Source organism: Capricornis sumatraensis, chromosome 1 (assembly GCF_032405125.1).
Source record: "Capricornis sumatraensis isolate serow.1 chromosome 1, serow.2, whole genome shotgun sequence".
Classification (NCBI taxonomy): Eukaryota; Metazoa; Chordata; class Mammalia; order Artiodactyla; family Bovidae; genus Capricornis; species Capricornis sumatraensis.
In genome coordinates this window covers 88079122-88089633 of record NC_091069.1, presented here as the reverse complement: position 1 = coordinate 88089633, position 10512 = coordinate 88079122, and the positions used below count along the sequence as shown (strand labels likewise).

Sequence of the window (10512 nt, the reverse complement as noted above, 5' to 3'; positions counted from 1 at the left end):
TATGTAGATAGTATTCAATACCAGCAGAGTGAGACAGCTTCATTTTTAGAAAGGAAACCAAATCATGAAAACCCTCCTGATAGTATGATTTGTTCCAGGGTTCTTTTAAGAAAGGATCTGATCCTCAGGCACAGGACTCGTTATGGCCTGCTAGAGTTTTCTGCTCCAGCCAGTGCTCTCTAGCCAGGTGACTTATTGCACTTGCTGCAGAATTGAAAGCATGAAGTCTCTGTCTACTTTCATAATTAGAGGTGGTGTTAGTCTTCTCATTTCCGGCCAAATGGATCAGACCACACTTTCAACCCTGGTGGCTGCACGTCTACTTGAACAATACCAGCTCGATTTATGGCTTGTTTCTTCCTTTTCTAGTGTTCCCACCTTGCTGCAGTATGACCCAGGCTGGATGTGTGTGTGATGGGAGGGAGTGTGAGCCAGTGGCTGAGGGCACCAAGGGGCCACTGGAAGCACGGGGCTTCTCCCAACGCTGGGAACACCTCTGTTTCTCACCGGGGTGTGTGATGAAATCCGGGCAGCTTTGTAAGGCTGTAATCCTCCAGCCGCAGTAAAGGCCGGGAGTAGATGGGGTAGAAGGCGCCGCCGATCAGGAAGATGAAGCCGCCGAAAATGAGAGCAGTGCGCAGGTTCCGGGACATGGCTCCAGCCGGGGCTACTCGGATTCTCCAAAACCCAGCTCCCGCCGGCTGGGCCGTGACCAGGCTTCAGAAACCTTCCTAAATGAAGTGTGGCATGTTGGAAGTTCTCATTAGCAAGAAATTATGAGCCAAGGCCAACTTTGAAAATGGATAGGGAAAAGCAGGCAGAAATAAAAGTCTGGTTCAATCTAGAGAGGAGCCAAGAGTATAGATTACCAAATCCAAGGGGTGTGGTGCTTTTGATTACAATCTGAGCCAGTCTTTAGGTCCAAGAGACCTGCCCTGCGGATGCAGGACAGGGCACAACTACAGAAGGCAGAAGTTTTTAGTACAAGTAGAAACCTATGCCAGAGCTAGGAATACAGGTGGGTTTTAAAAGAGGTGTCCAAAGCCAGGTCCAAGAGCCACGCCAGGAATTTAGGACCTCTAGGTGAAAGTCTGGGCCAGACCCAGAGGGTGAGTGGATTGGGAACCAGCAGCTGGAGTCCCAAGAAGAAGTTAAGCCAGGAGACTGGGCTATGTATGCGGAGAAAAACAATTTACTAGAGCTCACTTATCACAAAAGAAAGGAGATGCAAAATTCCATCTGCCCAGCCTCTCACTGGTTGAAGGGTTAGATAATTCTGCACCTGCAGGTGAGGGAGTTTTAGGGCCCACAGCTGTGGAAAATGCCACGGGCCCTAATTGGTAACATCTGCAGATGGATCTGAGCACGTATTTTGCCACCAGTTGTAACATCCCCAATATTCAGCAGCTGAAAATATAACCTACATCCCAGAAAGCAATCTAACTATCTATAGTAGATGCACTATGTCCGGAACCAGTGAATTCACCTCCACAAAGACCCAACTGAGACGTGAAAACAGAAGAGGGCCATGCAGGAGGAGGTGAGTAGAAGATAGCCTCTCAAGACATTTGCTTGTGCAAATGTGCACCAGCTATCTCACACTACCTCCACTCACATGTCTCCCTGTGTAAGTTTTTCACAAATTTCAAGTAAAGAGGACATTTAAATTCTGATTCAACCCTCAGGCAGTATTAGACTAAAATGGAAAAGTAAATGCAGATGGAGATATATCCTCTGCCAACCAGAAAGCAACAAGCAATATGGTTTCCAACCAGGCAGAGGCAGCACTTAAGCCATCATATTAAGAATTCCCCACATGAGAGAAGACAGTACCTCAGCAGATATGAGTCCTGATTATTATCAACAATAGTCCCCTGGCAGAGGGTATGAATGATTTGCTTCTAAATGAGATCAAATATTTCACAAGCACAGTTGGAAGAACCTAGCTGTTTATGAACAATTAAATATTTGGCTAGAAAAAAAAATTTAGAAACTTTATTTAGGACTGAAACCAGCTATGGTAGTTTGAAACAAACATAGCATGTTTCATTATGGGGCTCAGGAAGCAACATAAAATATTTTCCACCAAATTTGCCTCCAGGTAGTTGTCGTGAAATTCAGTCAGCAATTTCAGCATAATTTGAAGAGCAGAAGTCCCTTTAGCAATTACAGACACATCTCAAAAGATAAATAAAATGGAGTCAACTCTAAAGGTAATCCATCTCGCAATCCATCTTGCATGATGTTGAGAGCAGAAAAAGTAAATAGTGGAGGAAACAACCCACTCTAGCTCTTTACAAAGGAGTTTGGTTCAGTGAGGGTGAAGAGTAGGGGAATGTGTGGAAAGGATAACAAAGTTATAACAATTGATTAGCAAGCAGAATAAAAAGCAGAATAAGTGACTGGACACTAAATAGGGAAGAGTTAAGGGAAATCAATAGATCTACACACAGATGACAAAATACTTATGAAATTGATAATTGCTGCTCCAGAGATGAACCAGGTGAACTTATTTTTATAAGGTTTAGACATAATCAGACTACCTATAGGCATCAAAACAGAAGTTCATGCACTACCCATTGAATATCTTGCTCCAAGATCCTCAAAGGGGTACAGTCACAGTCCCCTGATGCCCCCAAACATTCATTTCTTAACAGTATGTGGATATAAAACAGAGATTTGAAACCACAGAGTTGGAGTTTAAACTTGTGTAAATTCCCAGTTATGTGATCTTGGGTAAATCCCCTCATCCTGCTAAACTTCAGTGCAGGCAGGTGTTTTCAGAAGGAAACAAGATTTCCTTCATAAGAATGTTCTCAACATTAAGTGAGATGGAGTCAGAGCCTATGAAATACTCATATGGATTGTTGAAAGTTCTTGAGAATATGTTATATACAAGTGAAAATGCTAAGCATTTGGTGTATTTTTACAATCAACAAAGTTGTTCTGAGATTGAAGTATGTTGTGTGATTTCACATGAAGAAAATGAAGCTCTGTTCTCTTTCCAAATAATAACATCCAAATCTGACAAAGACATACACACACATACACAAAGGACTTCAAAACCACTAAGAATTAAAGGAACTTAATGTCCTGAGAAGCTCTTAATCCTGGAGCAATTCCCAGTTCATCATTGCTTTTGATTTCCTTGCTTGCTTATTTATACTTTTCCCTAGAAATCTGACCTTATTTTATCTTTCACTGATACCACCAATTCTACTAATCACTCACTTCAGTCTGTGTATGAAATATAAACAACATACTATTTCTTTGCTCCCTGTGGAACAATTTCAGTTTCTTTAAAAAAATCTAGATAGAACAGAAAAACAGACAAGAAAGCAACAAATAAATGCTAGACCCTCAATGCAGAAGCAGAACAATCAAAGCATAAATCTCTCAGTGATTACTAATACCTTGTGAAATAATATAATCTCATTTTCAGAGATTATATTATTCTCAGAGCTGTCAGATTTCCTTACAGCTGTTAAGAAGGAATCTCCAATTTTTAAGACATTCATCTTTCAGATTCTTCCTTGTGGGGACAATCATTGCAATATCTGTGGAAATAGAAAATAGTTGGGTATGCTGACAGTGTCCTGGAGGAAAACCAGCTGGCTGCCCTGACAGGCACTATGCAAGTGACAGTGAAATGGGAGAATCAACATGGTTCATGACTTGGCCATGACCCAACCAGACTTATTCCCATCGCACTTTATTTCTATCCTGTTTGCTCTGCCTGAAGAATATTCTCTAGCCAGTTATTAAAACTGAGCCACCATACAATGAAGTGAAGCATCTTCATTTATTACTCCCAGGAGACCAGCATTACCCAGTCTCGTCAGAGTTACGTGACCTCCATGCCACTTTGAGGTCCTCAGATGGAGTAAGATGACCGAACAGAGTGGTTTAGATTCTATATCCACTCAGATATACAAGCCTTTGTTTTCACTTTTAGTTGTATGTTTTAGGGGGGGAGTTTAGAATGTAGTCCATGAGTACCTGGGCCTCAGGCCCTCCTAGATCAACAATAAAAACAAAACAAAAACTCTTAGTGAGGCATGTGGGCCAACACCACCAACAATACCTGGGGAGGTGTCTAGAACTACAGTACCTTAAGCCCAGCTCAGGCCTACTGAATTTGTATCTCAGGAATCATATTTTAGGAGATATTATATGTATCAAAGTTGAGAATTTCTATGCTAGAGACTCAGTCTTTAAGTCAATTGAGAATCATGCTACCAAGTTCAATTAAGTCAAAAGGGAAGAATGATCTGGAAAATAATGTCAAGAGTGTCTAGCACTATGGGACTCAACTAGTAGTTGATAGGAAGCTGTCAAAGGAAGGAATCCCCTTGATCTGATTCAGCTGAAGCACTGTGGCTTTTTAGTTACTCTTGCAGCCTTGAGTAGGGGGCCCTCCATGATACCTTAGCTAGGAAGCACCATCATGACCAGATCTAGGTGCTTTTTTAAAAACCTGCTGCTTTCCCTGAAGATGTAGTGACATGGTACTCCTACTGCCAAAGAAGATCCACACTACTCTTCCATGGAAAGAGCCATGTTCCTGATGACCAGCTCCAGGATAAGTCTCTTTATTCTAGCTCCCTCCTTGGAGGATTTGTATGCTACCAGAATTTCATGTGGAGGTGATTAGTTTGACAGGAGTTGGGGAGGAATATTCAGAAGTGACTATACTTGGTTTGTAGTCTCCACAGCTGATTAATCAGAGTTCTGGGACTGAGAATCAAATATATGGCCAATCAGTCTGGAATTTAGGACAAGAAATTCACTGAAAATAGAAGTGAGGGATTCTGTAATAGATTCTCTGGTTTCACTGCATCAGTTAAAACTTTTCTTTGTTACAGGAAAACTGACCCTGGCAACCTACATTTGCTAGGATTCTTTATCCAGTGACTTCTGGTTAAAGTTGACCAGTGAGAGGCTCTGGAAGGGGATTAGACAGGACATAGGAGAATAGAAGCTATAGACTTTCTCTCACGGCTCTAGCATCTCTTTGTGGCTCCAGCTCATTCAAGAGCCCTTCTCAACACGTTTACATTTCATTCAAGTGACTCCTCCCACCTTGATTTTAATACATCCACTTGCTTGGTAAAACCTCTGTCATCAGGATCCCAACTGTTTCCAGGTAGCCCAGACCTTGGGTTCTGGTAAAACCACCTCTTCCCTTTGTCCCTGAAGCACTGGAGCTGGGGGTATCATCCTATTATTGCCTCTTTGATTCTTCACAAACATTTTAAACATGTTCCTCATATTAAATTTCTTCTACTGAACAATTTAAAATAGGTTCAGTTTGACTTGCTTCACCCTGACTGATACTTTGACCTTATATTCTATAAGCTTAAGCATCAAGGGCCTCTCTTTGGGAAATTAGACCCAGCAGGAAATGTCATTGAAATTAAACTTCAGGCATGGTATGAAGAATATAGAATTTTGTTGCAAGAAAGAACTTTAGGCATCATCTAAGTCTGTCATTTCTCAGTGAGGAGCTGTTCCCCAGTAAGTGCCATGCCTAGTCTTACACAATTCTTAAATGTCAGTGCCAAGACTAGCTGTGTCCATGTCCAGAGTATTTCCATTATTCCATATATCTTCTGTGATATGTTTGCCTGTTTGATAACAGACTCTGTATACAAATATATATTTAGTGTACTGAACAAACTTATATTAGAGAAATTAATGGGCAATTTTATGGCTCTATCCTTTCTTCATACATACTTTTTTTTTTTTTTTTTTTTACCAAATTTGTAAAAGCCAATGAAGGAGAGACAAGAGATGCAAGTTTGATCCCTGAGTTGGGAAAATCCTCTGGATTAGGAATGGCAACCTGATCCAATATTCTTGCCTGGAAAATTCCATGGACAGATGAGCCCAATGGGCTACAGTCCATGGAGCTGCAAAAAGTCAGACATGACTGAACACACACACACAAGTTCTCTAAGAACTAGCTATCACTATTATTATTAGTCCAGATCGGCTTTTTTTTTTAAGTTCTGTCTGATACTGATGACTCCACCTACTCAATGTCAGTTAATGATGCAGAAATGTCTACTAAATAAAGTTTATTTCCCTAGGATAGTTGTTCTTAAACATCAGCAATGCATCAGAATCACCGGGAGAGTTTCTTAAAACCCATTTTTTGGCCCTATCTCAGAAAGCTCTGGGCTTCCCCAGTGGCTCAATGATAAAGAATATGCCTGCACTCTCGAGCTCATGGCGGGGCTGTCACTCATGCCGCCGGATAACGCGGCTTCCCGGCAGCCAACTTTGGCATCTCTTGCCTCACGGATTCCGGGTTTGGGGCCCAGGGAAGAGGACCGCGAGGGTCTTACTGGGGGGGCTCTGCGCGAGGCCAGAGAAGGCCTGGCGGGCCTTGGAGCGCGCTGGCTGCTGCCTGGGGAGCCGCCCCCTCGGCAGTGCGATGCCGCCCCTGCCGGGGTCGTCAGGCCCCCAGAGCGGAAGGGCAGCAGAGACCCCACGTGCCCCTTGAAGCCCGGGCCTGTTTCCTGGAAGTCTTTAGCCATCACATTTGCCATTGGGGGAGCTTTATTGGCTGGAATGAAGTACTTCAAGAAAGAAAAGACAGAGAAACTGGAGAAGGAACGGCAGCTAGGCATTGGAAAGCCTTTACTTGGGGCCCATTTTCCCTCACAACTCATACTGGCGAGCCCGGTCAATGGGTATTGATTTATTTTGGTTTTACTCATTGTCCTGATGATCTAGAAGAGCTAGTTCTGTCCAGAAGAACTAGAAAAAATGATTCAAGTCGTGGATGTATTCCAACTCTGACAAATTTAACTCTACTTTTCATCACTTTTGACCCAGAGAGGGACACAAAAGAAGCCATCGCCAGTTATGTAAAAAAATTCTCTCCCAAACTGAGTAGCTTGACTGGCACAAAAGAAAAGATTGACAAAGTGTCCAGAGCATTCAGAGTGTATTACAGCCCTGGCCCCAAGAACGAAGATGAGGATCATTGTATGATAATAGTGGATCACACAATCATAATGTACTTGATTGGACCAGATGGTGAATTTCTAGATTATTTTGGCCAGAACAAGAATGCAGAAATAGCTGGTTCAATTGCTGCACACATGAGGACACACAGGAAAAAGAGCTGATAACTAACACAGCATGGCCATGCTCTATTCTCCTGCCAAAGAGGAAGGACTTTTTCTCCCTTTGGAGCCAATACATACATGTACATACCTGCAGCCTAGAGAAAGGCCTTCACACCAGGAGAAAATTTAAATTTTGGACAGGGCACGTTATGCTTGGGTTCATCAAGGATAAATTCTTGGAACTGTAAAGATTACAACCAAAAGTCTCCCAAATTGTGGCCTTGAGACCAGAGGACCAAGATGTCTTGAAGCCAGTGGAATGGACCTCAGGGAAGGATACAGCCAGAAAAGACGCATCCCAGGGATCTCCCCATTTGAGTAGGGCCCTCTGGTCACGTGGCTGCCTCTCTAGAGTCTTGAGGTCTTGCTCAGACAGGTTGTACTGAATTTCTAGGAGGAGCGTCACTTGCTTTCCTCTTTGAGGTGGCTGATGCAATAAAATCAGGCTTCCTTATAAATGAGAATCTCTGTCATTGTTTGCAGTGTGATCCCCTGTCAGCTGGTGCTAATTTGACTCACAGAGAGGAAATCTGTTGTTTGGAACAAACTATTAAATCAGGTTCCCTAGAAATCTTTCTTGTGATTTTTTAACAGTATGATGTGTGGGGCTTCCAGGGACTTACCGGAGGGTGTGAGGATATGGACCATGAATGTGTACAGAGTACCTGCCTGCCTATACTAGACTGCACTTGTCTGAAATAAAGGTATGCTCAGTTGGAAAAAAAAAAAAAAAAAAGAATCTGCCTGCAATGCAGGAGATGCAGGAAACACTGGTTGGATCCCTGAGTTGCAAACATCACCTGGGGGAGGAAATGGCAACCCACTCGAGTATTCTTGCCTGGAAAATCCCATGAACAGAAGAGCCCAGTGGACTACAGTCCCATATGGTCACAAAGAGTCCAACACAACTGAGCATGCACACACACCACACATGCAGACAGCTTCTGATTCAGCAAACCTGAGAGAGAGACTTGAGTATTTGCAGTTATAACAAGTTCCCAGGTGATGCTATGCTGCTGGCCTAGAGACTATACTTTGAGATCCAGCACCCCTGGGACATGAAACAATGTTTATTCCTTATGGCCTGCAAATCACAATAGAGAATAATAGTGATAGTAGCAGTGATCCTATTAAAATGGCAGTTTATGGAGTTTTAGTTATGCAAGGTGAATGTCCTAAAAATAAAATGTACATCATGGTGCCTATAGGTAATAATATTATATTGTATCATATTAGGTTCTCCAAAGAGAGAAAGAAGGGTCAAGATTTTATCATGGAGGCTGAGAAGTCTGATAATCTAATATCTCCAAGATGGAAATATAGGGAATCTGGTGGTGAATTCAGTCTACATCCAAAAGCCTGAAAACCAGGGAAGCAGACAGAGAAAGTCCCAGTCTGACTCTGAAGGCCTGAGGAACAGAAGTACTGATAGTCAAGGGCAGGAGAAGATAGATGTCCTAACTCAAGCAGAGAGCAGATTTACCCTTCCTCCATCTTCTTGTTCTACTCGGGCCCTAAATGGATTAGATGATGCCCACCTGCACTGCCAATCTTCTTTACTCATTCTACAGGTTCACATGCTAATCTCTTTCAGAAACATACAGACATACCCAGAAATGTTTTACACACTATCTGGGCATTGGCCAATCAAGTTGACACATAAAATCAACCACACATCCTTAAACTTTGCTAAGAGGCTAGATTTTATTTTAGTGTTCTTATCACAAAATAATAATAACTAAAGAGGGCAGGAAGAAACTTTTGGAGGGGATGGACGTATTTGTGGCACATACAGCGGTAATAGTTTCATGGTAGGATACTTATCTCCAAATTAATTGTTTTATACACTAAATATGTGCAGCATATTGCATACCAACCATTCTTCAATAAAATATTTTTTAATACACTGTAGTTGCTTCCAGAACAATCTAGTAGCTGACAGTGCTTGGGAAGGTATTGCTTCAGCTTTATAAGGTTAAACTTTGCAAAACTGATGACTTGTAATTTTAATAATAAAATTTTTAAATTGTAAAAAAACAAATAATATTTAAATACTTAAAAATGGCAGTGGGAGGGAGGTTCAAGAGAGAGGGGACATATGTATACCTATGGCTGATTCGTGCTGATATTTGGCAGAAACCAACACAATTCTGTAAAGCAACTATCCTTCAGTTAAAAAATAATTTAAACAGAAAAGAAAAAAATTGTAACTTATGGGCTGAAGTTCAAGAAACTACTGAAAAAATTGGAGGTGGTAAAGAATTTTGAATTTTAAAATGGTATTCTAAATGATGTCCGTGTTTAAGGTTTCTTACCCATCCATTGCATTTGTCTGCCATCTCTCTAGCTTAGCAAGTTTTGATGCCCGATGCTTGCTTTTATCTTCTGCCACATTTTTGTTACTGAGAATGGCCTCTTAGAGCCAAACCATAGAATTCTTTTTTCTAAACCAATAATTCCTGATTGTGTCCATCTGCATCATAGCTACAAGAAGTAATTATAAACAATTATCTGAATTAGAGTCTGGGGTGTGTCCCAGAAATTTACATTATTATCAACTTACCTGAATGGTCGACATGCACATTATGGTTAATGAAACACTCTTCTCAATGGCCCTCAATATTTCTCTTAAAAGAAGTCTTCCCAGCTCCACTCATTCTAAATTATCACAGCCACCTGGAGATTGTAAATCCTTAGATGGCCTGAACAGTTCTCATTCCCTTCACATTGCCCAAGGATACCAATACCATGATTTATAAACTCTGAAACTCAAGAACAAAATCACTAACAATTTACATGCTTCCCCAGAATGTGGGCCATTCACTCAATTCCCAAAGAAGTGCAAAGCTGACTTTGGACTTTCCTTCCCAGATCTCATTGATTCTATTAAAATTACCCTTTCTTCTGTGAGTTTCAAGAAAAGCAGCCACAGAAGACCCTGTGCGTGCATCTGGAAAGGAGAGTAATGTGACTCGGACTAATCCCTCCCTAAATACTTAAGACTTGGGATATCGTTTGTAATGAAGAAAAGGTAATAATGCAATTGGTAACCTGGATGATCATTTTTTAAAGATATCACATCTATTAGAGTCCATTCATACTTCAAGGCCCTTACAGCCACTTGATTAAATTTCCTCCATTTGCTTGTCCACACTGGGAAACATCTCACCATGCTCATAAGCCAGTAAAAACTGTCTTTCATCCAATCAGGAGGATGAAAGTACAGAACGACAGCAGGAGCAAAAGCCTTGTTGCAGGTAATGAAGCTGTGGAATTGCAGTTCTTCTCTCTTGATACCCAACCTGCTCCTGCATCACCATCACCAAGCTGCTCATTCCCTCCTCCCTGACCACCCCCTACCCTTGACAGTAAA

At 41.7% G+C, this 10512-nt stretch overlaps 1 protein-coding gene and 1 pseudogene across 2 annotated transcripts; one reads left to right on the top strand and one right to left on the bottom strand.

The window, feature by feature from the left end:
- Positions 1-266: 266 nt before the first annotated feature.
- On the bottom strand, positions 267-653 carry LOC138092971 (small integral membrane protein 20-like). 2 transcript variants are annotated; one of them, XM_068989048.1, is made up of 2 exons: positions 535-653; positions 267-360 (listed from the first exon to the last, which is right to left on the bottom strand). In XM_068989048.1, the coding sequence occupies exons 1-2, from the start codon at positions 651-653 to the stop codon at positions 267-269; spliced, it is 213 nt and encodes a 70-aa protein (XP_068845149.1). The 2 variants fall into 2 exon arrangements, with proteins under 2 accessions (XP_068845149.1, XP_068845159.1); XM_068989058.1 differs by having other exon boundaries at positions 267-304; positions 545-653.
- A 5578-nt stretch (positions 654-6231) lies between these two features.
- On the top strand, positions 6232-7139 carry LOC138072595 (protein SCO1 homolog, mitochondrial-like; annotated as a pseudogene).
- The last annotated feature ends 3373 nt before the right edge of the window (positions 7140-10512 follow it).

Coding starts and splice junctions, on each gene's coding strand:
- LOC138092971 (XM_068989048.1), bottom strand. CDS start 653: ATGTCCCGGAACCTGCGCACTGCTCTCATTTTCGGCGGCTTCATCTTC. Junction 361..534: donor GAGGATTACAGCCTTACAAA/GCTGCCCGGATT, acceptor ACACTAGAAAAG/GAAGAAACAAGCCATAAATC.